The sequence below is a fragment of the Heloderma suspectum genome, chromosome 2 (genome assembly GCF_057233095.1).
Source record: "Heloderma suspectum isolate Gila_16-S chromosome 2, 16-S_ref, whole genome shotgun sequence".
NCBI lineage: Eukaryota > Metazoa > Chordata > Lepidosauria > Squamata > Helodermatidae > Heloderma > Heloderma suspectum.
The window spans coordinates 322087472-322113518 of NC_139459.1; the positions used below are offsets into that span (position 1 = coordinate 322087472).

Genomic DNA, 26047 nt, shown 5'->3' on the forward strand with positions numbered 1-26047 from the left:
ATGTATGATTTCTGAAATCTGAGAAGACTGGACTGAGAAGCCCAGTTTAACTTGGCTTCAACAGGCCACAAATATCTAACTGCCCAAACTCAGAGGCTTCCAAGATTCCTATGCCCTTCTAAGCGGAAGTCTGTAGGGCGAGAGGCGAAGGTGACTCGCCATCCTCTCTTCTCTGCTGTTTTCACTAGATGGGCTTTTCAGTCCATCTAAGTGAAGCCACTTTGGAAGTGGAAGGAAGGAGATTAGAGGAGGTTCAAGATAAATCCCTCCCAGCAGAACGGCCCCTTTTCCCCCTTCTCCAAAACTGATTTTCCAACTCGGAGGGGCAACCAGCACAGTTCTCTCCATGCTGGCTGCGAGGGGTCAGGGTTGGGTTTCCTGCTCCCCCTTCCAAGGTTAGAGCGCTTTCGAGGTCAAAAGGGGTTTTCCAAGATCTTAGGATTATTCGCAGTAGCTCAAATAGTAACTTCCATCCTCACTACATGCTCAATTGCAACTTATTCATGTAGTAAGCTATTAAAAAGCTGTAATACAAATTAGAAAGAGCAACCTTTGAGGAGCATCAGCCCTTCTCATAATCTGAGCTGAGAGAAGATAAGCAAATGATTTTCATATTTACCACAATACTTTGTACTTTGCCAACAAATATTTATAGCAATTTTTCATTTTGCTGCACATATGGCAGAAAATTACTACAATATGAAGGTCAGAAATAGAATGCCTAAATTTGATAATAAATCACACGGTCCAAAGAACAAATAAGGTTTGATCTAAGATTGCATACCCATTAAAGCCAGTGACTATTTTCAGAATGCGTTCTTTCATCTCCTCAAAGGGAATGTACTCCACATTGGGGTTAGGAGGGCCTCTTGGCTCAGGAGCAGAAGTTCTGAAGTCATCCATCACTTTCTCCAATTTGAAAATAAAATAGCCTTTGAACTGCGACCACTGAATCCTAAAAAAGAAATACACACAGCTCGCTTAACAGCATATGAAAAACCGCATGCTAACCATATTTATATTAAAAGTAATAAAGCATGCACAGCAGAGTTAGTTTTAAAACTACCTGCAGGCAAGCAAGACAAAACAGTGAACAAATACAAAGTATTCTGTGTTAGGCCTCAAACTCAAAATATGTAACTTAAATCATTAACAAAACAGGTAAGGTCCATCATAAAGCCCCCAAGCTGGAACTCTTATGTCAAGATGCAAATCTGAGAGTATGTTAAATAAAAACCATTTTAACAAGAGAACCAAGAGGGTCAATGGCAAATGAAAACTAGGATCAAATAAGACTACTGAGCAAGGATGCCGCAACCATAAACTGCAAAAATCCCAGTCCATCAGCATCTCTAGTGTACAGAAAGAGGAGGACACAAGACAAAAGGCACCTTCTGTTCTCTAATAAAAGCATGGCTCACCACTAATTTCTTCCCAGTTGAGCTCTGTTTACTTCAAATCCCACTGGTGATATTCAAGTTGGAATGAACAAGTCAATTGACCCACCAATGTGTTTTCTCCATACAGGTATCACCAAAGTAGACATGGGAAGCAGTTCCTATGCTACTGCAGTGATGTAGGAATTTGTCTAATGGACTAGGATTGGTCTAATGGACTAGGATTGTAGCTCGTTGGTGTGAGGAGGAGCACTGCTCGTACTGTCAGTGGAAAAAAGAGTGCGAAGTGGGATTACTGTTTCACATTGCCGATAGCTAGTTTGAATTCACATAAGGGATATAAATAAATATTTAAAAAGAAGCAGTATTATTCAGCATCTAGGGATAGAATCCTGCAACTCCTATACTATTCTTCCTCTTATTTTCCATTATATTTTTCCTCTTGCTCCTCAGAATCATAGTCACAACAGGCAACTAATCCAGCCTCCCACAATCCACAGGCTGCAGGATCAAGTCACAGAAAACCTAGATGCCTGTGCTTGAAAACAACCCAAATTATATTTCTGTTGACTTTCAAGTCTACATACTATTGCGTTCTACCCAGATCAACTACAGTAAATACGGGGGTTGGGGGGGATCACAAGTGCCCAGAAATATGAGCTATTTATTCAGGCCTCTGTATGTAGGACTAGCTTCCAAACTATGCATTATGAACTCACAGTTGTTGTTGTTCAGTTGTTAAGTCGTGTCCGACTCTTCGTGACCCCATGGACCATAGCACGCTAGGCCTTCCTGTCCTCCACTCTCTCCTGGAGTGAGCTCAAGTTCATATTCACAGAACTCACAGTACAGGGGCTCAATTCAGCCTCAGAGGCTTTCCATTCATCTCCCAGCAGAGCCCCTGCCTCAAGTCTAATTATTTCAGCCTGAAATAATTATTTTCTCCTGAGCAGACCAATCCACAGATAAAGAACTCTTTAAACACAGTTGCTATGATGTAAGCGACAACCAAAATACTCTCAGAATTCTCCTTGCATGTCAACTGCTCACCTCCATTTGCTGTGTCCCATTCATGCGCATGAGTGAGCAACTGCAATGCAGAATAAGAGGGGTCTGACAAAGCTCCTGTTGGCATTCACACTATGGCCAAGACTAGATAAAAACTCCGGGAGAGAGCGCAGGACAGGAAGGCCTGGCGTGCTATGGTCCATGGGGTCACGAAGAGTCGGACACGACTGAACGACTGAACAACAACAACAAGTAAAATGCTTTATAACTATTAATTCACAAACCAAATACATATGTGGTTTTGATTTGTGTATGTGCGCACACAAACTTTCATTCATTATGTATCCAATGGCAACTACTGCCTGTGTGTTCTTCAAGAATCTCTTTGCAGCTATCAAAGCTTAAAACATTATCATTTTTTAAAAAAAATAAAAGCTGAGCCAAAGCAGGGACTGTACATTTCCCAACTGTACATTTCCCAATAAACCAATCTTTGGAGGTTTTGCACAGTTCACTCTGAGCTGTGATTAAGAGTCCAAGACTTAGATGAAAAGCCAAGAGGTTTTTTTTAATTTCCATGTGATTTTCTTAGTTGTTCGATGAAATATTTTCCCAAGTCAAATATGAGAATACAAAAATAGAAACACACGAAGTTTGGCTCCTTTCTAATTGTTAGCAAAGTTTTTTAAGGTATTGAAAAGGGAGCTTATAGAAGATGGTTAGAAGTTTTTTCCCACTTTGTTTAATATGTAAAACAAAGACCCCTAAATATGTTAAAGTATGAACTAAGATTTTAAAAGGCAACAAAATCGGAACCACTGGAACTGAAAATAAGCACTGCTTTGGCACTGGGTAAGTTCCAACACTGACCACCCTGTAGTCGGTGGACAAGTAAAAGTATTGTTAGAGCATTTATCTAGTAGGAGCCAATTAGGAGGGCTAGCCTTAATAGCACAAAATCAGGCGGCTTATGTTAATTAATTCTTTCATCTTGCAAGAAAAGTGCTCTCCAGCAGAGACGCTGCAGGAAACAGCTACAAGAGCGAGCTATTTTTTCAAAGTTTTTTTGTTTTGTTTTTTTAAGTTGAAGGTTCATGTCTCCCCATTGCTCCCTATTTAGGTTAAGAGCTTGGTTAGCTAGTTGCCTTAGGTTTACTTTAGTGCTGATAAGCAATTTTGTGCACACTGGCAATTCAACATGTACGGTCTTGCATAACAGCCACTATATTTATCTTGCGTGGAATTGATTCACACACAAAAATGAGACATTTAATTTCTAAAGCTTGAGTCAGAACCTTTATCAAGACCTATCAAAATGAACAATCAAGACAGTTATTTTTAACATCTCTCAAAAATTATATTCTACGGCTGTATCTATTCTAGTGAAAATCTGGAACTCAGTGGCACGCTGAATCATACTTGTCCAGGCCATTTATATTATGCCAGAGGTTGGACCCACCTTGGATGAACATTGATGAATGACTAACTCAAGCAATCTATACAACAGAATTATACTGAATAGGATTCAAGGGGTACAGAACATCCTCCAGAATTTCCTCAAACTTTGGCAGTACTTTCACATCCTGAGCCATACATATCAACAACTACCAAAAAGGAAGGGAATGAAAACCAACACATAGCTTAAAAGCAATGGTTTGGATCCAAAGAACTGTGAGCTAAAGGAGAGAATGCATTAGTATTGTTCCATGAATTCTTGCACAAGAACTAGTGCAAGATTTTTCACAGTGCAGCACAACTATTTCAGGAGTTACATTACCGTATAAGGAACACTGAATAAGGAAAATATAGACTATTATATAAATTCTAGTGGCTACAAGTCTTGAGTGTGAGCGTGTGCCAAGTCTTACCAAGAGTTCCTCTGGATTGGGGGTCACATTTCTAATGCAATGCTCTTCTATTAAGTTGGGCACAGTCCTTTCAAGAACAGAAGATGTTTTCTGCTTAAAAAATGAGCAGACCTTTGGATCCAACCCATTGACATCATGTTCTTTTTCTTAAACTAAACCCTCTGAGTGTAACTACTTCAGATACAAATAGTGTGAGGTAGGAATGCTCACATTCAGTATGGAAGAAATCCATAGTGTCTACAATAGACAGCCAACCTAACAAGAACATGTTATGTTTGAAGATGTTACATAACAAATATTGAGAAAGCAGCACATAGCAAGCTTGGAGAATCTGACTGGGGAAACTGAATTGAAAAAAGTTAAATCAGAACAGAAAGCATCCACTGGATTTAGCAATGCAAACTCAAAACCAAAGAGAATGAGCAATATCGGGATTTAAACGATACTTGAGCCAGGATACTCTACTTGGCAAGCAAAGACTGCAGCAGAGTTTTTTCCTTTTGTATTCAGAAGTTTAGATTTATGTACAGACCAACCAACCAAATCTAACTTATACAATTCTGTATCATGTTCTTAAACTACCTTCATACTACCTGATAAAACATTCCTAATATCAGTACTTGTAGAGAAGAAAAATGATAAGCGAGACATTAATATTTATATTTTTAAATCTAAATGATAAAATACAAAAAAATCCTGAAGATTCTTTTTTTTCTTTTGTAATACCGTTCTAAGGTCTACTTCCTTTCTAGCATTCCAGTAGAGGCTACATTTTGACATAAATGTTCTCAAAGGAGAACTTTTATTCCTATTAACAAGCAAATAATATAAATAAATATCCAGCTTAGGAACATAAGAAGAGCCCTGCTGGATCAGACCACAGGCCTACGTCCAGCATTATTTTTTCCACAGTGGGCAGCCAGATGCCTATGCGAAGTCCAGAAGCAGGACATGTGTGCAATAGCAGTCTCCTGGTCATGTTCTCCAGCAACTGGTGTCCAGACACATACTGCCTCCGATACTGGGGGTAATATATAGCCATCATGACTAATAGCCATTGATAGCCTTATCCTCCATGAGTCTAAACCTCTTTTAAAGCCATCCAAGTTGATGACCATCACTACATCTTGTGGACCTCCTTAACAATTTCCCACTTACATACGCTAAATCTGACAGCACTGTGGCCACGGTTTCCATCCAGTTCAACAATTCTCACATCTTGCAGTAGGTCGTGGGTGCCACTTAGGATTAAGTCCAGGCTGTTTGGTTGCAAGACCAACGCTTTTAGGCCACAGTTGTCTTGAACTTATACCTCTTTGTCATGGCCACATTTATCCAGGGCAGTTGAAGTCACACATTACTACGATATATCCCACTGATTCCACCCCAGCATTATCTAGACAACACATGACATCTGCAACCTTTGCCAAGTCACTATGCATTTTACATGCCTGCCACACATGCCTGTGTCTTCAATAATTGTATGTCCCACTAAAGAGAGCCTCCCTAGAAGCAATGTTTATCTCCAAAGTAATGGCTTCCTTCCAAGGGATCTTTTCCTTCTTTCTTGGGGTGACATTCTTGTTCCCCCAAACCTTCATTCTCCATGAGAGTAGAGAAACCATCTCCCTAGGAGTGGGACACAGGTATGTTTTCAAAGGTTTTGTCCACTAACCTATCTGATTCTCCCAACTTCTCCAGGTCAGCAACCTTGGCCTCAAGGGATCAAACTTGTTCCCTGAGAGCCAGGAGCTCACTGCATGAGCACACCTCCACAACGTCTGTCCAGCAAGCAGATACTCATACATGTGACACTCAGTGCAGTACACTGGATAGCCCCCGCAGTCTTGCTTCATAGTTGTTTTTCTTTATTGGGCCTGTTTACCAGGCAAGCTAAGTTATTTCTTATTATTGTTGGAGAAAGGTAGACTTCCCTGGCCTCCCTGCTTAATTTGCCTCTCTGCTTAACTTATTACCTTGACAGTTTGTCACTGAGACTGAGACACTTCATAAGTTTATTTATTTATTTATTTATTTATTTCATTTCTATACCGCCCAATAGCCGAAGCTCTCTGGGCGGTTCACAAAAAAAAAGTTGGGACCCCCTGTAGTCATAGAGCTAGGTTCCTCTCAAGCCTGTCCTATTTTGATAGCTCTGGCAAGTTTCCCATAATTGCTGTTTCATTTCAGAGGGCCTCGTTTAAAAGAGGCTCAACTACTGGGCTGCACTAGACTCCAGTGAGTGAAAATCTAGGTCAGTTGCACCCCCCCTGGGAATGGGGATTTTTATTAAAGGAGTGGACAAAATATAGCTTCATTTCTTTTCTTTTTAAAGTTTTCTTTCCTAGGTTTCTGCAGAACAAAAAAGCACTATATTTCCAAGGAGGCTGAAAAGACCACATATAAGTTAACACTGTTATAGCTTAATTATTCATAGTATGGTGGTTGTTTCTCAAGGGCCAATAAGGATTCAAAATATGTACAGATATAAATGGCATATCTAATGTATCAGTGAAGGTTTTTTTTGTGTTTTTTAAAAATAGAAGTGGCCTAAATCATAAGTTCACAAAAGTGAGAAAGACAGTAGAGACAGAAGAGGGCGGTGCACAAAGGAGAGAGTTAACAGGCAATAATCCAGAGACGAGAATATAATCATAAGAGAGACAGACAGAATTTTAAAGTGAAGAAAAGGACTTTGGGTTGGATCCAGACTTAGGGCATGTCCGCACGTCACTTTAAGCGATGGTAGTTTATAAGCTACTCACAGTAGTTTATAAGCTACTGTATCTCTCGCACAATTGGACAAATAAGTTACCGTGCATAGCTTATTTTCCCCACCCTTGCCCCTCCTCCCTCTACAGTCCTCCTGCTTGGCCAGGATGGTATCCCAGCTTCCTTTGCGCTGGATACCACTCCCCACCTTCGTGCTGCAGTTCCTCTCCCTGAACTTCCCAAAGAAGCAAAACTCCCGTTTGCACCAAAAAGGGGGTGGCATCTATAAACCCTTGGAAGTTTGCAGAATCAGGACAAAACTTCATACACAACTTCCCCTAGTAGGGAGGCACCTGATGCACCATCAAAATCCTGTGTGATTGTACACAGAGAAGCAAAAACCCTGGGTGCACCAAAAAGGGGGTGGCATCTAGAACCCTTGGAGGTTTGCAGAATGGGGACAAAACTTCATACACAGCTTCCCCTAGTACGAAAGCACCTAGTAGCACCATCAATTCCCTGCATCCCTCCCCCACATTCCTTTCATTTCCTGAACCTGCAGTAGCACATTTTTGAAAGAAGCCTCTTTTCCCACTGTGCACTATGTCGCAGTAGCGCTGTTTCACCCGTTCACTATTTCACAGCTGCATACTTGGAGATAGGCCGATTGGCGCTATACAGAGCAGCTCTTTTTATTTTTCACTATGTCACGATAGCGCAATAGCACTATTTCCATGTTTCGGGGGCAGTTTAAAGCTTTTGTCATTGGCTATCTGCACCTGGCTGGTAAGCAGATCTCAGAAACTGAGATCTGCCAGCCTGAGCAGAACAGCAGTCATGGTTTTGACCGCTCTTGCCAAGCAACTCCGTAGGCGATCTTTAAACCACTCCTTAAGCCGTGGAGTGCCAGACAACACAATAAGCCACGAAGGTTTAAATAAACCTCACTGCAGACCATGGCTTATGAGAGTGGCTTATTTTGTCTTTATAAGCCACCCTGGCAAGGGAAAACTACTCGCAGACGACACAATAATCCATGGTGGTTTATAAGCTACTGTAAATAGCTTATAAATCACCATGGCTTATCATGACATGTGAACCCAGTCTTAGTCATGCTTGGAGTAGACCCACTGAAATCAATGGGACTTAAGTTAATCATGTCCATCATTGACCCAATGGGTCTACCCTAAGCATGACTGAGTCTGAATGCAACCCTTGACACTTTAAGGTAGGGGTGGGGAACCTGGGGCACTCCAAATATTGGACTCCTATCATCCCTGAGAACTGGCCATGTTGGCTGGGGCTCATGGGAATCAAAGTCCAATAACATCTGGAAGGCCATAGGCTCCCATCCCTGGTTTAAAGAGAGCACTGGTCATAGGTGTTTCAGAAGATTCATTCTAGATAATGTTCCTCTCAGTGAAATGTTGAGTAATTACAAGCAATAGGAAAGGGCGATACAGCATTCACAGAGGCATATGAGAAAATAACTTAAACATTCAGTCAAGGTTAAGGTAAGCTGCTTATCTAGTCCGTTGGGGGCAATTTTAATGTACTACGGACAGCCAGGCTAATGAGGAGAGGGCCACATGTAAACCTGGAGGGTACACACCATGGTGAATCAAGCTACTTTTGTCTCACATGTAGAGCTATGAACTCTAAAGGAGAATGGGTTGAGATGTTGTTACCATACTGCTGTCCTGTGGCAGTGCAATTGTACTGTATGCATGACCTTCTTCTTTCTTGCTTTGAGTTACTGACTCTATATTGCTAACAGTCCGAGCAAGTGCTGTGCTCAACCTTTGTTTCCCTCTGTAAAAGAAGGACACCAATGTGGTAGTTGCACACAGGGCTCTCTCCGACCGCCACCACCATTCTTCTTGTCTATGCTCGGTCTCTTCCAGAAAGCAAGCCTGGCAGGTAGGACAAGGACAGTTTTGGGCAAGTAAGTGTCTCATGGTTTTCTTCATTCTTCTCCCAGTTTCAGCTAATGGAAAGAGAAGGGATTTTCCATTCTCTATAAAGGTAGAAGGAATGCCTGGCCATAGCATTTGACACTCATGTTTCATGATACACTAGAAGTCCTATAAGGAAACGGGTCCTTTCAACCTGTCACACCCTTCCTCCGTCCACATTTGAACTGTTCTAAGTTGCTACATCTATACAACAATCTTGGTGGTCTGTTCCACTAGTAAAGCAATGTAACAGCTGTGATGCTGCACTTGTGCAAGGGCACCTGATCCTGCCAACTTTTTAATCTTATACAGTAAGCCACTAGATTAAGCTACAAGAAAAAGCACTGATTTGTCTTGCTTATTTAGTACATTTATATCCCAACTTTGATTTTTACAGCATGTGTAAGGAAGGCATCAAAAATAAACAAGTTAGTCTCAAAACCAACACACATTTTGAAGTCATAGTAACACAATTTCCAAAGGAGGAGAGCGTATAAAAACTGATGAGAAGAGAGTAAACTTTTACCCATTGTCATCATCTGCATGTGCTCCAATTGAGCTTAGCAGTTTTATCACTTTGATTACGAGACTGTTTTCCTTGCTGGCCACTTTCACCCATAACTTCATTCTGCCTCCTGACGTTTTCATTCTTCTTGTTACCATGGCTTCATCACAACAATGCTGCAATAAGCCTCTCAGAGGAATGTACAGAATACAGTAAGTAGCTTATTCAGCAACTAAGGGCTATATTTTAATGCAAGAAAAATAAGCACAGATTCTTTTGTGTGCCGAACTTGCTTTTCAGAATTATCCCCAAATTTGCCCAGATCATGCATAATGCATTACCCTATTCTAGGCAATCATATAGAAAATCCAACATTCCACTGCACATACAATGAGCCAAGTATTCCTGCTATTCCCCTGTTTCTTTAGGCAACTGAGGATAGCAGACAGTAGCTTCTGCTTCAAACTGTTCGGAGGCTTCTCAACTTTTCATTTAATTTCACAGCTAGAAAAATAATTCCTTCCTATTTGCCTTTTCTTTCATGGGGAAAGCCCATTTCTTATCTTTACAAGTGATTATGAGAATTGGGAAGCTTCCTTTACTTGGTTAGATCTTGCACTTATCTGGAAAATAGTATTACCAATGACAATAACAATGTTTACGCTTTACATCCATAACACAGGGCTAGTATGATCTTTATAGTCTTGGGAAAAACTAAATAGTTTACATTAGAAGATTGCAGTGATTTACACACAGTTAAGGTTTAGCTTCAAATTGTGATTATTCAGCACAGAAGATACAGGCTGCAATCCTACACACTCTTTTCCTAGGAATGTCCCACTGTACTGGGGGGGGGGGGGGCTTGCTTTGGAGTAGTAATGCACAGGATTTCACGGTCAGAAACGCATTTATATAAGGATGTCAAATGAGGCAAACTATGTACAACATGAGACAGTATGGTCCAGTGGATAGAGTAGAGTCTGTACCTGAGTTGAAGTGTACCACTTCTACTACAGAGTCACTGTGGAAGCTTTTGGAAATCACACTCATTCTGTCTTAACTCCCCTTTTATATTTTCAATATTAATAGCAGTGGTATGCAACTTAATAGTTACCTGTCAATTTTCTAAAGACATCTGATTTCTCTTTTTCACTTTTAAAACAGCTGTAATATATACATCAAAAGGCATTAAATTCTATCAAGTGAGCATCAATATCACAAAACCCTGGACACATCAACCAACCAGTCCAGGTCCAAATAGGCATTCAACAGAACACTGATTTTAGTTTCTCTGGGCCTGGTTTAAGACACATGCTGAAGCAATTTTTGATAAACCTAACCATATCAGGGTCTACTCAGTGCCTGGATTACAGCCTGCATAGGAACCCTATGTATACTACCTTGAGTTCTATGGAAAAAAGGTGAGGATATATATGGGTGCTATAATGTGCACAAGTTCATGTACAAGGAATGGCTTTCCATTCATTTCATTATTACAGTGTGGATGCAAAACATGCATGTCATAGAACAAAATCTGTAAAAAGCCAGAGAGAGAGAGAGATGGAGGGGTACAGAGTCTTCATTTACTTCTCTATTCCCAGGGCGCCGCACACACAACGTTTAAGATCTTTACAAGGTCTTGTTCTTTTCCACCATTTAACAGATTTATAATATCCTTTAACCAATCACTTTACAAGCATTTTAAAGCAAATTATTTAACATATGGACACCTTCTGTGTTCTTGTTGATGGTGAAACAGCTCCCATTCAGGTAGCATTTGAGTATGGTGGTCATTTTAAAATAAAACCCAACAATTATGTCAGTGGAAGATACTAGACATCCTCGTATTTGAGACAGCTTCTACAATTTTTTTTAAAGATCTCTGATTTCATTCTTTTAGAAATAATTTTATCTTATGTCATCAGTATCAAATTCTTGCACGAAAGTACTGAGTCCCCCAGATAATAACACTGATTAAATATTCCCTTCATTCATTCCATCTGGGGTTACAAAACGGTCACTTTCATCATCAGTTATGCCTGAAGTGCTACTATTAGTGAACATGCTAAACTGCTCTTTTGACAAACAATGCTGCATTGTTTCAACTGTGACTGAATCCCAGAGCTCTCTGCTTCTAAACTACATCTGGAGTGTTGACATGAGGCGGGGGGGGGGGGGAACCATTGTAACAGGAGGGAACCATTGCTAATCGCACCTTAATTAGCTTACAAATTAGCTGATAAAGAAAAACTGATTAATAAAGTTACTGAGAGTTCACCAGCTTAGGGGGGTATTACTTATTTGATTAGAAATAGAAGCTTGCAAGACTGGTCTCTAAATGCAGATGCCCAAATAAGAGGCATGTTTCACATGGTGCGCATAGTGCTGTATTCAATCAAAGGCAACTGGAAAGAACCATTCACATTTCTGAGACACACTCCAGTAATACATGTCTAATCGCTCAAGGAATGAACAAAGTGGAGCAAATCAGCAGGGATGGCCTAAATTAGTATTTTTGCCAAACTGGTCTAAGTCACATTCTATTAATACCAATTACTTTGGATAAGCAATTATGAGATATGAGGATAAACAGTTACAAGATATGAGGATATATCTATAGCCCCCACAATGCCTGACGCCATACCTTGACTAAGAAAACTGTATTGTTGTTTTGCGGGGGCGGGACAGATTTCAATATTATAAACTCACTCTTACCAAGTCTCTTATTGAAAATGCCAGGGCACAACTGCTATTTCTGGAACACCAACCCTAGACTAAAGAGGTAGAGGTCAGGACACAGACATACAAGTGTTGATTGTGGGAACAAGAACTAACACACCTCTGCAGGGTGGGTAAGAAAGATCGCCTAGAAAGACTATGGGATAAAATTAAAATGGACTGGTATCAATAAACTTTGGATTAGTACTATTGGGATTACTACTATTAATGTCTATAGTACTTTTAACATGCTAGTGTTTTATAATCATTTCTATTATACCCATTTATGATCAGTTACCTTGAATTACTCCACTTAATTAAAGCCTTCACCCAATGCAAGGATAAGGGCAAACAATGCTATAAAGTAACTGAACTCGATTTTCACTGGGCTCAAGAAAGCTCTATTACTCCCCTCCCTACCTATCACACACAGAAAGTCAGTCCAGACAATAAGAGGTCTACATGCACTTCCCATATCCTTTACACCCCCTTCTTCCACTCTATCAAATTATGTGTGCTCCGAACTCATAACTTGACTGCTAAGTTGTATTGAAAGACAGAATGGGGATATGGGAAGCATGCACAGATCTTCCAGTTTGCATAACAGTCCCTTGTGTAGCCTGCACATGCATACAACTTATGATCCCCCTGCTTATGGGTGCTGTGCCCATGCAGGGAAGAACAGTACCTCTTCGCTATTAATACCATGCATTAAGGAAGCAGACCTGCAGAAAAGGACTAAATGTATCACCAGTTGCATGCTAGATTCTGATAAAGGAGAAAACTCACCTCCTAAAGAAAATACACTATTAAGATGTTCTCACATTATCTTATTTAATGGTTTTATTACATTTCTATACTGCCCAATAGCAGAAGCTCTCTGGGTGCTTCATAAAATAGGAGTAAAAAGTACCTGTTATCAGTAGGTAAAACTGACTAATCTAGAGATGCAAATATTGAAAGATCCAGGCATGAGAAGTACAAGACCAGAAATGGTAGAAATATGGAGGAGGAAGAAACAGAAAAATGGATTAGACATATATATATATATATATATAGAGAGAGAGAGAGAGAGAGAGAGAGAGAGAGACTGACTAATAAGTTCAGTTCATGCATGGATTCAATAAGTGCAGAGGAATGAAAGAGCAGGAGTCAGCGTCTAACTAGGTTGCAAAGAAAGGAATGAGAGATGCTCCGATTCCTTGGTATTTTCCTTTGTCACATGCTGCCCAATAATTCACAAGTCAGACAAGACGTGCATTTGTAATACATAGTTGGGGAAGAACTTTACTCGCTTACATGTCAGGGCATGCAGTTACATTTTGGGTACAAACAAGAGCTTCAAGCGTAGAGTTCATGGAAATTTCTTGAATCTTATTTCACATTTCACAATGCCAAGTTCCACCAGTGTTCAGCAATCACCTCTGAAACAGCAGTGAAAGTTTCTGGTATGTTATCATTTTTGAAGCATCTATCCAGTAATGTATGGAAAATTTTTCATACCATACATAATGGTGGAAAATTTTCCAGTGCTTTATTTTTCTGCAGAGAATGTTCCATTTCATAAGTTCATGAGTGAAAATAAATGTATGCCAACTGCAACTACAATATTTGCAACTGCTTAGAGATTTTATTACATTAAGCACTATATAAATATTGCAAATAAATACATAAAAAAATCTGGAAGTTGGCAGTTTCAAAGTAGTAATTAATGTTTTTCAGGTGATAATTCCTATATGTATGCCTAGGATACATATATGTTATTCAAATGCATTTATATTTCAGAGTGAAATGAACTAATAAATAGTGACAGCGAGACTGAAGGTACCCCAACAACCTTAGTAGAAGAGAGTTGAACTCTGTTGAAATAGATGAGTGTTTGTCAGCATACCTTGCACATTTCTCTGGGTTGCTAAACTTAGTGTGTCAACAGTTTTCAGTACCTTTTGGTTTTTTCCTTAAATTTAAAAAATGTAAGGGAAATACATGCTATTTTTAAATTTTTACAAGTATTCCAATAAAATGTCTACACAATATAACCTTTAATTATACTAAGTGTTCTTTAATTTTTCCTCTCAAATATTTCATATCAAATACTTGTGATATATTGAGACAAAAAATTGTGATGTGGTACTTTTTTAAAAAGCTTTGTTGTTTACTAAATACAAACAATATAAACATGTTATATTAGATATCTTGGGCATCAGAACATTTTCCAATGCCAACTAAAAATGTTCCTATGCAAATTAACCTATACAAACTGAAACAGTTTCCATGCAAATGACCCTATGCAAATCAACCTAATTTGCACTGAAAAAAATACCCATTCAAAATTTCCCAGAAAATCTATATCACTGCATCTGTCACTTGAGGTTCATTAATCCACAAAGAAGTCCTCTAGTAAAAAAAAAACCCACATAATATACAAGCAACACAACTTTTGCAGATTTCCTTGATACTCATGATGGTGACTTATAAATACACAGCATTCCCTATACCAGCCTACACACATTGCCCTCAGTTTATAAGAACTGTACTGATGTTTCTCAAACAGCTAAACTGGTAACATTTGTAGTTAAAAACTACATTTCAAAAGCATATGTTCACTACTGAAATCCAAGGATTTGATAATGAAAGTTTAAAACTTGCTCTTCAACAGAACAATTGAAACAAGTTACATGATGAAAGAAATGTACACCTGCAAGAAGTACAAACATATCTGAACAGATCTGAATGTGAAGAGGGGTTTACAACCTTCATCTTGTTTGCCCCCAATCCCTCACTACTGTAATTTACTGAGCAATTGTATAAAGCCTGAATATGGTCCAAAAAGCAGAATGTTATTTGGACTCAATCCAAACTTCCAGTTTCTAAAATGTATAATTAAAATCACAAAGCTAAAAGTCTTGCATCCAAGTTTGATCATTCTCGTCTAACAAGGCGAAAAACTTGCTTAATGACTGTAGTTAAAATCAAAAACCCAAAGAAATATCGGAACCCAAAGACATGGACCTGGTTCATACAACACAATAACCCACCATGGGTTATCACCCTTGTTTGTTTCAGGGTGGCTTGTTGTGATGTCTGAACCTGGCATGGTTTCCTCACTGTAGTTTGTTAACCATGAATAAGCCACCCTGAAAACACATGGCTTGTTGTTGGGTTGTTCAGGGTGGCTTGTTTTCAGAGTGGCTTGTCATGACTTGCAAAGCCAGCATGATGACTTGTCGGAAAAGGCTACAGTGCTAACTGGCAAGGGCGGAGAAAACCCCAGATGAGGTGCTGCAAAGGTACCTGGGATATGTGCTGGGAGCAGGCATTAGGACGAATGGGGAAACAAGCCATGGCAAGCCAGCAAGTGCCTGATCGTCTGTCAGCAGCAGCATGGCTTAGCAAGTGATTAACCAACCCACCATGGCTTGTTTTCAGCATGGCTCACCTTGATGCACAAACAGGCCCATTGTTTCAGCATTAACAGTACTTTTATTGCCAAAGAAGTTAAGCGATGTTTAAAACTGAATAGTGTACTGTGCCTTTCTGGAAGCTGAGTTCAACATAGAGGGAGCAATCCTATGGCACTTAGATAGTGTCTGAGAGGTAATAGGATTGTCCAGATTCTCCAGTCTGAGGTTGTAGACAGTGCTCTGACCTCAGAGGGGGGAATTGGAGATCCAACCCTCCTCCCTCTTGCAGCTGGCATAGAAAGAACCGTGCCAGCTGGCCTTCGAGGTTGGGAACTTGACTCGGAGGGGGGGGGGACAAGGCATTTAGGTGGGCGGGTAGGGGAGACCAGAGAGGCCAAAATACAAACTATCCTGAGCCTCTGCCAGCATCCCTCCCTCCTGCTCCAAAATGCCTTCACTAAGCAGGCATAAAAGCCTATCTAGCAAAAACTGCAGGTGGGAGGGCAGGATGGTGAAGATCACCTCCACCGCTCTTCCCACCCTGCATAGGATGCTCATAAGTCTCTGACTTGTGATCAAGGGGGACTTACAATCAATGATGGCAGCTCCTCCCACTCTGCATAGGATGCTCATAAGTCTCTGACTTGCGATCAGCGGGGACTTACGATCAATGATGGCGCAACCCATAAGATTGCACCCTAAATGTTCTTCTTCCATTTCAGAAGATGCTCCCCACAGCTCACCCACCCTGTCCAAACTACTTTTTAACCTCCCAAAGCAGTTTGGAAATTTGCCTTTAAGAAGTATAAATGGGGAAATGTCATCATGGATGCACATATACAATTCTCCACCACCCCAATTTCTTCTCTGGATTTCTTTCTAAGAGTTTCTTTCATCACCTGTAGTAGCACAGAAGGTGCACATCTTTCCCTCTGAATTGAAGCCAAAACACTGAAAGTCAGGTATAAAATGCTGGGTTGTTATAGGCACTTAGGGAGTATAAGTCTGCAATACCAGGTAGCTCAAGTCCAGTTAATTTCCTTTTCCATATGCACTTTAGTTTGCCTGAGATAGTCAAAAATAATTAAATACAGACTTGTAAATAGTCACTCTCCTGGTCACCTAAGTAAGAAAGAATTGTTTCCAGTAGACCACACAAAGAAGCTTTAATAAACTGGAAAAGTTAGTGTCCCCCACTTTCCACCCTCAACTGTTTCAGACCACCAATTTTCCACAAATAATTAATGTAGGTACGGGTAAGGGTAGGAATGCCACTAAACTTTCTGACTGAGTAAGTAAGTTCTGTGGGTTTATTTGCATAACTGACTAAGAGTGCAATCCTAGGTATGTTTGGACAGAAAAAGTCCTGCAAGTCCCAGCATTCCCCAGCCAGTCATGCTGGCTGGGGAATGCTGGGAATTGTAGGATTTTTTTCTGTCTAAAAATGAATACGACTGTGCCCTAAAAGTGTCAATATTTTCCTATACACGAATGGGGATTTTAAAATACAAAGTCTGATGACTACCTGTAAAGAAAATTGCTTTTGTGTGCTTTAACTGTTTTAAGACAGTGGTGGGGGAAGCAGTTCACATTTTCCTTAATAAGCTTCCTGTGCAAATATTGCTCTTGGATTTTATTTTGTATTGACCCTTTAGTACTGTTATGGCTTATGATAAAATAATTGTATTTTCTAATAAACTTCTGCCAGAGTATCGTCAGAGTTCTCCCTCACAACAGAGCACATTGTACAAGTTTAACTGCACCAGCAGCTTCAACAAAGCACTTAATTTGTGAAATCTTTGTGCAAGACAATAACTGTATTTATGGACAAGCCTGGTCTCAAGCTTTGTTATGCTTCAACCAAGTTCCCAGAACAATCATGTTTCCTAACTGATTAACCCTTGGAAACCAACAAATGGACTCTGTTGTTAAGGCAGGCAATACTCCTTTACTATGTGACTGCTTAGAGATACAGTACCTAAAAATAATTTGTAATATACAGCATATGACTGTTTAAACTAAGAACAGGAAATTGTATGTCCTGATCCTATGAGCTCCTGCACAGACACCTAACTCCCAGTGAACTATCAATCCTTTGCCAAGCTGTACCATTTCAAACTATATTCATGACTTAAAGCTCTTCCATACAAAAATTCCTTTCACATAGAAAACTAGATGTTAGGGAGAAAATTTGCAGCCTACCCTTTTCCCTGACTCTTACTTCTCTATGTTCATGGAGGTATAGAGAGGCATTCAATCCATATAAGCCCCCAGTAGCATTCTGAAATGGCACAGCCCAGACACAGGTTTATCACCTCAATTAGAATAAAGCCATAGAGAACCAAAGGATCACGAATAAAAAGAGCCATAACGCTAATACGGGAGTACAAAACTCTAACACAAGGGTCTTCCTTCTGTCCCCACCCAGCCCCCTTCCACAGCTACACACACAAGATCATTTGTAGGGACATGGAAGACCAAATTATGAGCTACTGTGAACCAAGAGAATCACAAAGCATCAGAAAACTGACACCATGTCCCGCTTTGCATGTAACGACAACATGGTTGTCACACACTGCCCCCTGCCCACTCAGTTCCTAGGCTGTTTACTGAGACATTTGAGGGAGAAACAACCCAGAGTTTTAATACATGGTTTGTTGTTGGGTTAAAACTCTGGGTTTTAAACTCCCTCAACAATTCAGAGTGCCAGGTTTGCACATCACACCACACCAAACAACCCAGGAACTGTTGTTTACTAAACTGGATGCAAAGTGGAAGCAACAAATGGGTGGGACACAGCACACTCATTAGTGCACGGCCTCAACCAATTAATCAACTTACAGGTGGTCCTTATGTGCAACTGGATCATAAAGAAACAGAGCAGGGCATTTCTTTTTGTGAGAACTCTAAGTAGCTCAGCTACACTTGCCATGGACAGGATAGAGCAGTACTATGCTATCCACAGCTATAGCATAATTACGAAGTCCAGCTATCCAAAACACGCGCACACACACACACACGACAAAGAAACCATGCCTTAATCAAGGAATGTATACACTTGCAACCCTAAACACACTTTCAATGTACCTTCAGGTAAATTTAATGTTTTAACTTCTGTGAACTGCCCAGAGAGCTTTGGTTATGGGGCAGTATATAAATGTAATAATAATAATAAATTTGTTTAGAGTTGAGAACTCTGTATTTTCTCCCATTTTCCATACTGATGCAAACTAACAGAACTATTCACAGAGAGAGCTCATGGTATTTCTAGAAAAATGGTTTTAAAAGCCATTTTAAATTCTGAAGGTTAAGAGGGCTAAATATGGGACACGAGTCTGACTATTAACAATAGCTGACTATAACAAAGTAAACTTCTACTGCTAACTTCTGTCTTCTAAGCAACTGTAGAGTCCTTGTCAGGGTTAAAATGTATACCATGCACCAAATATCTCAAAACTGAACACACAAATTCTCTGTTTATTCTCCTTTCAGAAAATTCCTAGGTGGTGTGCTCCGTGAGCAAAACATAATTAGCCAAGGCGCATGGTGAGTGTTGGTTACTGCCCTACATAAGTACTTTCAAAAGCCAAAAACTTTTGAGGATCAATACTGTTACTAAAGAAAAATAAAAACAGCAGCAAAAAGATTTCTGTTAATGTAAAAGGACAGATATGATTCAGGCTACAGTAAAGTATGGCCTAGTTCACACACCACAATAACCTCGAATTAAAAAAAAGGGGGGGTTACTGTGAATGCAGCAGTGTGCTGGTGCAAGCGGGAATGGTTAAACAACCCAGGGACACTCTGTCATAATGTGTGAACTAGGAACTCTGGTCTCTCTCTCCTCCAACAAGCCAGAGGTCATGGCAAACAACCTTGGGTTTTTTTAATCATTCCCGCAGTATACAAGCATGCTGCTGTGTTCACAAGAACCCAGGTTTAAAAAAAAAAAAAATCTGGGTTATTGTGACATCTGAACTGGGCCAAGATCAAAAAGTCAATCTACAAAACAGAAATATAGAAAGTACAATTGTTACATGTTATCAATTAGCACAAATTACTGATCCTGGGCCTTATGTTTTCAAACTCTACCATGCAAGGATGACAAAAACAAAAAAGCTTTAAATATGTTTAAATGCAACCAGTAAACAGTTATTAAGTGCAGAATTATTTTGTGTAATTTAGGTTTAACACACTAGCAAAAGTCATGAGAAACATGTTTTTTCTTATTTTGCTTAACGTCTTGATTCAAAAACCAGAGTTACAGGGCTTCTGTTTCCCCCCAAACCCAGAATCACATAGGGAAGGAAAGCTGTCTTTTGTAAGCTAGAGGTAAGCTCTGAATGATCAACACTCACTCGAAATAAAAATTCCTTGCTGAAGCATGTATGTTAGCATTACCCTCCACCACTATGACACATTGGAGGCAAGAAAATGAGCACTCACTAACAGTACACCCTAGAGATCTTTCCCTTTCCTGCTAGATAGTGAGCCAGTAAGTCAGAGAGGCACTAGAGATTATCCCAGAGAAGTAAAGTAGTCAAGTAAAACCAGGATACATAAACAAGTGTGTCCAATAATCGTACTCTCTCACCTTGACTGCTGCAACCTAGAGGGAAGGGCTGTGGCTCAGTGTTAAAGGACATCCTTTGCACACAAAAAGGTCCTAATTCAATCCTTCACATCTCTAGGCAGGCCTGGGAAAGGCTCCTGTCTGAAACCCTAGAAAACCACTGCCAGTTGGTGTAGTAGCTTTTTTCTTTTTTAAAGTGTATTTTAATGTGATTTTTTAAAATCTATTGTAAATTGTTTTTGTAAGCTGCCTTGAGTGCCAGTTTTTGGTAGAAAGGGAGGGTAACAATCAAATAAATAAATAGTGGACATCACTGAGTTAGATCGACCAATGGACTGACTCAGTTTAAGGCAGCTTTCTGTGCTCCACTCTGATCTTCCATTGACTAACCTTTACCCCACCACCACTTTTCTCCTCACCCTGATCACATGACATCCCTCCTTAAATTCTTACACTTTTATTTCCTTCAAATCCACCCTCAAAACACATTTTTTCCATGAAGCCTTCGGCACAATCCTAATCCCCATATCCTACTAAGCCTAAATGCATGTAACTGAAATAAATGGATATTCTTTCCCTATTTACCCCTGCCCCCAGCTCCTTACCCTTTCTCTGTTGTCTCCCTATGCTGCGGGGCAAAGACCTGACTTCTTCACCTATTACTACTATTAATAACATTAATATAATGCCATCACTATGTATGGTGCTTTACAAAGTACAACACAGTTTCATAAATAATTGCAGCTGCTCATATTCCCCAACATCAGACATATATGCCACAATTAGTATGAGCAGTGGGATTTGTGGAACAACTAGACAGAAGCAGGAGGACCCATGTACTTAGACTTTTACTTGATTCCTCAGTACTGCTGGCACCCCAAATTACTGCCAATGAATCCAAAGCTATCCCAAGTGTATGCTACTTTGCAACACTCTACCATTCTCTACTACCCATATTCTCTGAAGTGGCAGCAAAGGTCACGCTCACCAACAACTTCTTGAAATTTATGTAGTGAGCAGGGCTAGACAATGGGAGAGGTTTGATTCATGGTGGAGGGCTCTTGTTAGAATACAAGGAGAAAAAGTGATTGCCTGGTTGTATAGGACAGTGGTAAATAAGTATGAAAGAGGTACTGTGAGATCTGAAGTGGTCAAACATTTTGTTCCACCTGGCACCTCAGTCCTCCCAAGCACACAACTAGACATTCCAGTAAGAAGCAGTGTTCTTCAGAAGTGCTAGCTAGATGACAACTGCTAAGGAATTATCCTCCTGAAGTCCCAGGGCCAGTAAGAGCAATCCAACAACAACAAAACAGTAACCATTCCCATATGTTAAATAAAGAATTGTAATTCAGCTCAGGGGGTCTCTCTTGATCATTGTTTCAACACATTTATGACGTGGTGGTGGAGCCTGACAAAGAAGGCATGCTTCCTGGTTTTGTTGTGGCAAGGAAAAGTGGTGTGAAGCAGAAAGAAACAGACACAAAAACACAGATATTTGCCTTGAAGAGTTGGAAGCGACTGACTGAATAAACAACGAAAGTCATTCTTAGCATCAGTTCCCTATCTGTAAAGTGGGTCTGAAAATGACCAATAAAAGCTTGTTACCTGTGCTTAAGCAGACTTCCATGCGTGGCTCTACATCTGGATCAAGAAGCATATGCACAAAACGGGGGCAGCACTGTCTCAAACTTTGGACTTGATTTGTGCACATATTTATATAATGCTACCAAACTAGTTTTACCATGATGCACAATTACTGTTGCCTGAGAAAATAGTATTTTATACTAGCAAGCAAATAAAAAACTAATGAAGAGCAGAAAGTTCATGTACACCTTTCTGAAATAAACCTCACATCAGTCCACCTTTTCACACAAGCAGCAGCAAAGTGTAGCAATAGCCTGACTCAACATCTGTAGCTTGAGTTAACTCACAACTCTGAAAACTGATTGCAAAACATACCATGCATTTCCAGTTTTTGCCTATGAAAGCAGGGACCAGAAGTGTATAAAACCCAAAGAGAAAGAATGAGGCTTGCTGTATTCACTAGGATCAATTACAGCTGACTAGCAACTCTAGGAAGAATCACAGACATTTAGAAACATACTTCTCAATCTTTGATAAGTGCAGCAACTTTTAAGTCTGAAAGAAAGTTACCTGAACAGAAGAAACTGAGAAACTTAAACTTCAGAGTTCTTAATTTGGAATTATATACAAATGTAACAGATTAAGTACTCCAACATTTGAAAAGCATTTGGTTGCTAACTTTCTTTCTGACTTGTCCAGGAACATGGGAAGAAGCTTTCAGTCAATTAAAATCACTCACATTGTCTCTCCAGTCTTGGCAACATGACAAAGAAACTGATCCAGTATCGGACACACTTCCTTCTTCCCCCTCTTTTCAAAATCTGTGAAGAGGACAGAAAAAATGAGAGGGGGGAGTTATTTAAAGCACACCTTACTTGTTAAACATCATCTCACTCTCCTGCTACCCCATATACTACGTAGTAGAAACAAACACACAAACACACACACCAGAACAAGGCCTTAGAAGCCTCTGAAGGATATCAAATACAAGTTAGTAGCTGGGAAGTTGATTTTCACCTTGTCTTTCAAAGCTGGTTTCTAATACTAGGCCACCTGCTTTAAACAGGACAGCAAAGTGAAACATAGGCAACGCAATCCAGTGATTTGTTGGTGTTGGTGCAGGACAGAATGTGAAAGGAAAAGGCAACAAGAGATAGAAAAAGGAAGGGGAAGAAAATGGAGATTGCAAGGAAACACAGACATCAAATATGGAGAAAGTGCAGATAGTGTAGGAGAAGGGACTCCAAAGGCCCTAAAGGAAACAGTGGAAGAGTCAGATGGAATAGGAGGAAGGGGGGAACCTCTGGTGTGTGGGTCATATCAGGCTCCCTATATTACCACCCTTGCCACAGATACTTTCAAGCACAGAAGAGGGCCCTCAGAAACAGAATTGCTCAGACTCTGGAGGGACACTGGGGGTGGGGGGAGGCTTGGGTTGCCATCTACCCAGCTTCTCCTCCTGCCCCAGGGAGGTAGAGAAGTATCTTCCCTTCGCACAGGGGATCTCTGGAGGTTCTTACGTGGCTCCCCCAAGACTGAGGACCAGGCCTAACCCCCTCATCCCCAAGGCCAGTGGCTTGCCCCTTTCCCTCCCCTCCCCCCCATGACCTCGGGGTAACCCCCTCCCCCCAAAGCCCCCCCAGCCTCCACCTTTCAGTGCCTCCTGCAGTCTCTCGACATCCATGATCCGCCGCTACCTCTTCTTCTTCCCCCTTCTCCTCCTGCCCTGCCCCCCGGGCCCGCACAGGAAACAGGCAACCAGCAGCCGCGCAGCGAGGGTGGTTCAGCTTCCACCACACAAACAGAGAGGAGGGAGAACGAGAGAGAAACACAGGGTCCCCGGCGGCCGGGCTCAGCAAGCTTCCAACATGGCGCCCGAGCCGTCGCCGTGCGCGCCCCCGACACACGCCTCTCCTCTTCCCGCCGGCCCGGGGGCGCGCTCGCAGAGGAGGGCTGGGGAAGAGGAGGAGGGCGGGGCCGCGGACGATGACGTCACCGCCCAGCCGGCGAGAGGCCGAGGAGAGAGCGACATCCGCGGCGGCGGCGCTCACGTTAGGATTGGGCGGAGGCGCGGTCTGTCGGCTCGCGACGGCGGGGCCGCCCGCCCTCTCACGGTCACGTCACGCTGGTTTCTGGCTGGCGGCGCCGCCGCGTCGGCTTCTCTCCCCCTCTCCTCAGTCGGCCTGATAAAACTAGCGGGGTTGCTGGCGTGCGTCGGGTGCAGACCGGCCTGGGAGTTACGACGCTCCCACGTTTACACACGCGCGCGCGCGCGCACGAGCGTCTCCGTCGTTCCTCAGGCCGAGGCTGGGCGCTGTGGCTTCCTCAGCCTCTTCAGGTCCCCTTCGACCTGTCACGATGCACGAGCCTTTCTTCCCTCTCACGCAAACCGCCCCCCTTTGCACCAGCGAGGGTCGCCAGAAGGATGCCATTGCAACATCCGCCCAGAGTGCGCCTGTTATTGGGCAGATTCACGATACAATAAAATCAAATTGCAAGTAGGCCATATAGGAAGCGTCCAGAGACATTCGAGTTTCTGTCCTGGTTGTTTATGTGGCAGGAATACTGGTCCAATTAGTAATCAATGTATTGTTGTTCAGTCGTTCAGCCGTGTCCGACTCTTCGTAACCCCACGGACCATAGCACGCCAGGCCTTCCTGTCCTGCGCTCTCTCCCGGATGTGCTCAAGTTCATATTCATTGCATCGGTGATGCTATCTAGCCATCTCATCCTCTGCCGTCCCCTTCTCCTTTTGCCTTCAGTCTTTCCCAGCATCAGGGTCTTTTCCAGGGAGTTTTCGCATTAGGTGGCCAAAATATTGGAGCTTCAGCTTCAGTATCTGTCCTTCCAATGAGCAGTCAGGGTTGATTTCCTTTAGGATTGACTGATTTGACCTCCTTGCAGTCCATGGGACTCATAAGAGTCTTCTCCAGCACCACAGTTCAAAAGCAATTCTTCGGCACTCAGCCTTCCTTATAGTCCAGCTCTCACAGCCATACGTTGCTACTGGGAAAACCATAGCTTTGATTAGACGGACCTTTGTCGGCAAGGTGATGTCTCTGCTTCTTACTATGCTGTCTAGGTTTGCCATAGCTTTCCTCCCAAGGAGCAAGCGTCTTTTAATTTCATGGCTACAGTCACCGTCTGCGGTGATCTTGGAGCCCAAGAAAATAACATCTGTCACTGCTTCCATTTCTTCCCCTTCTCTATGCCAGAAAGTGATGGGGCCACATGCCATAATCTTAGGTTTTTTAACGATGAGTTTCAAACCAGCTTTTGCACTCTCTACTTTCACCCTCAACAAGAGGCTCTTTAGACCCTCTTCGCTTTCTGCCATTAGGGTGGTATCGTCTGTGTATCTGAGGTTGTTGATAATTCTCCCGGCAATCTTAATTCCAACCTGTGATTCATCCAACCCAGCGTTTCTCATGATGTACTCTGCATATAAATTAAATAAGCAGGGCGACAATATACAGCCTTGTCGTACTCCTTTCCCAATTTTGAACCAATCGGTTGTTCCATGTCCGGTTCTTACTATTGCTTCTTGACCCTTGTACAAGTTTCTCAGGAGACAGGTAAGGCGGTCTGGTACTCCCATCACTTTAAGAATTTGCCACAGTTTGTTGTGATCCACACAATCAAAGGCTTTAGCATAGTCAATGAAGCAGAAATAGACGTTTTTCTGGAATTCTCTTGCTTTCTCCATGATCCAGCGAATGTTGGCAATTTGATCTCTAGTTCCTCTGCCTCTTCGAAACCCAGCTTGTACTTCCGGTAGTTCTCGGTTCGCATACTGCTGAAGCCTAGCTTGTAGGATTTTGAGCATCACCTTGCTGGCATGTGAAATGAGCGCAATTGTGCGGTAGTTTGAACACTCTTTGGCGTTGCCCTTTTTTGGAATTGGAATGTAAACTGACCTTTTCCAGTGTCGTGGCCATTGTCGAGTGTTCCAAATTTGTTGGCTTATTGAGTGCAGCACTTTAACAGCATCATCTTTTAGGATTTTAAATAGCTCAGCTGGAAGACTGTCATCTCCGCTAGCTTTGTTGTTAGTAATGCTTCCTAAGGCCCTCTTGACTTCACTTTCTAGGATGTCCGGCTCAAGTCCAGTGACCGCACTATCATGGCTATCAGGGCCATTCAGATCTTTCCTGTATAGTTCTTTTGTGTATTCTTTCCACCTCTTCTTAATCTCCTCTGCTTCTGTTAGGTCCCTGCCTTCTTTGTCCTTTATCATGCCCATCTTTGCACAAAACGTTCCCTTGAGATCTCTGATTTTCTTGAAAAGATCTCTAGTCTTTCCCATTCTGTTGTTTTCCT

At 41.5% G+C, this 26047-nt stretch overlaps 1 protein-coding gene across 1 annotated transcript in view; it reads right to left on the reverse strand.

The window, feature by feature from the left end:
* The window catches only part of PPP4R2 (protein phosphatase 4 regulatory subunit 2), a 44798-nt gene extending 21149 nt beyond the window's left edge, over window positions 1–23649 (reverse strand). The window contains exons 1-3 of the mRNA XM_084840350.1: window positions 23378–23649; window positions 22467–22548; window positions 785–955 (exon numbers count right to left, since the gene is read on the reverse strand). Coding sequence (XP_084696476.1) covers window positions 785–955; window positions 22467–22548; window positions 23378–23411 — 287 coding nt within the window. The 5' untranslated portion in view covers window positions 23412–23649. The remainder of the gene's footprint in view (window positions 1–784; window positions 956–22466; window positions 22549–23377) is intronic.
* Between the last annotated feature and the right edge of the window lie 2398 nt (window positions 23650–26047).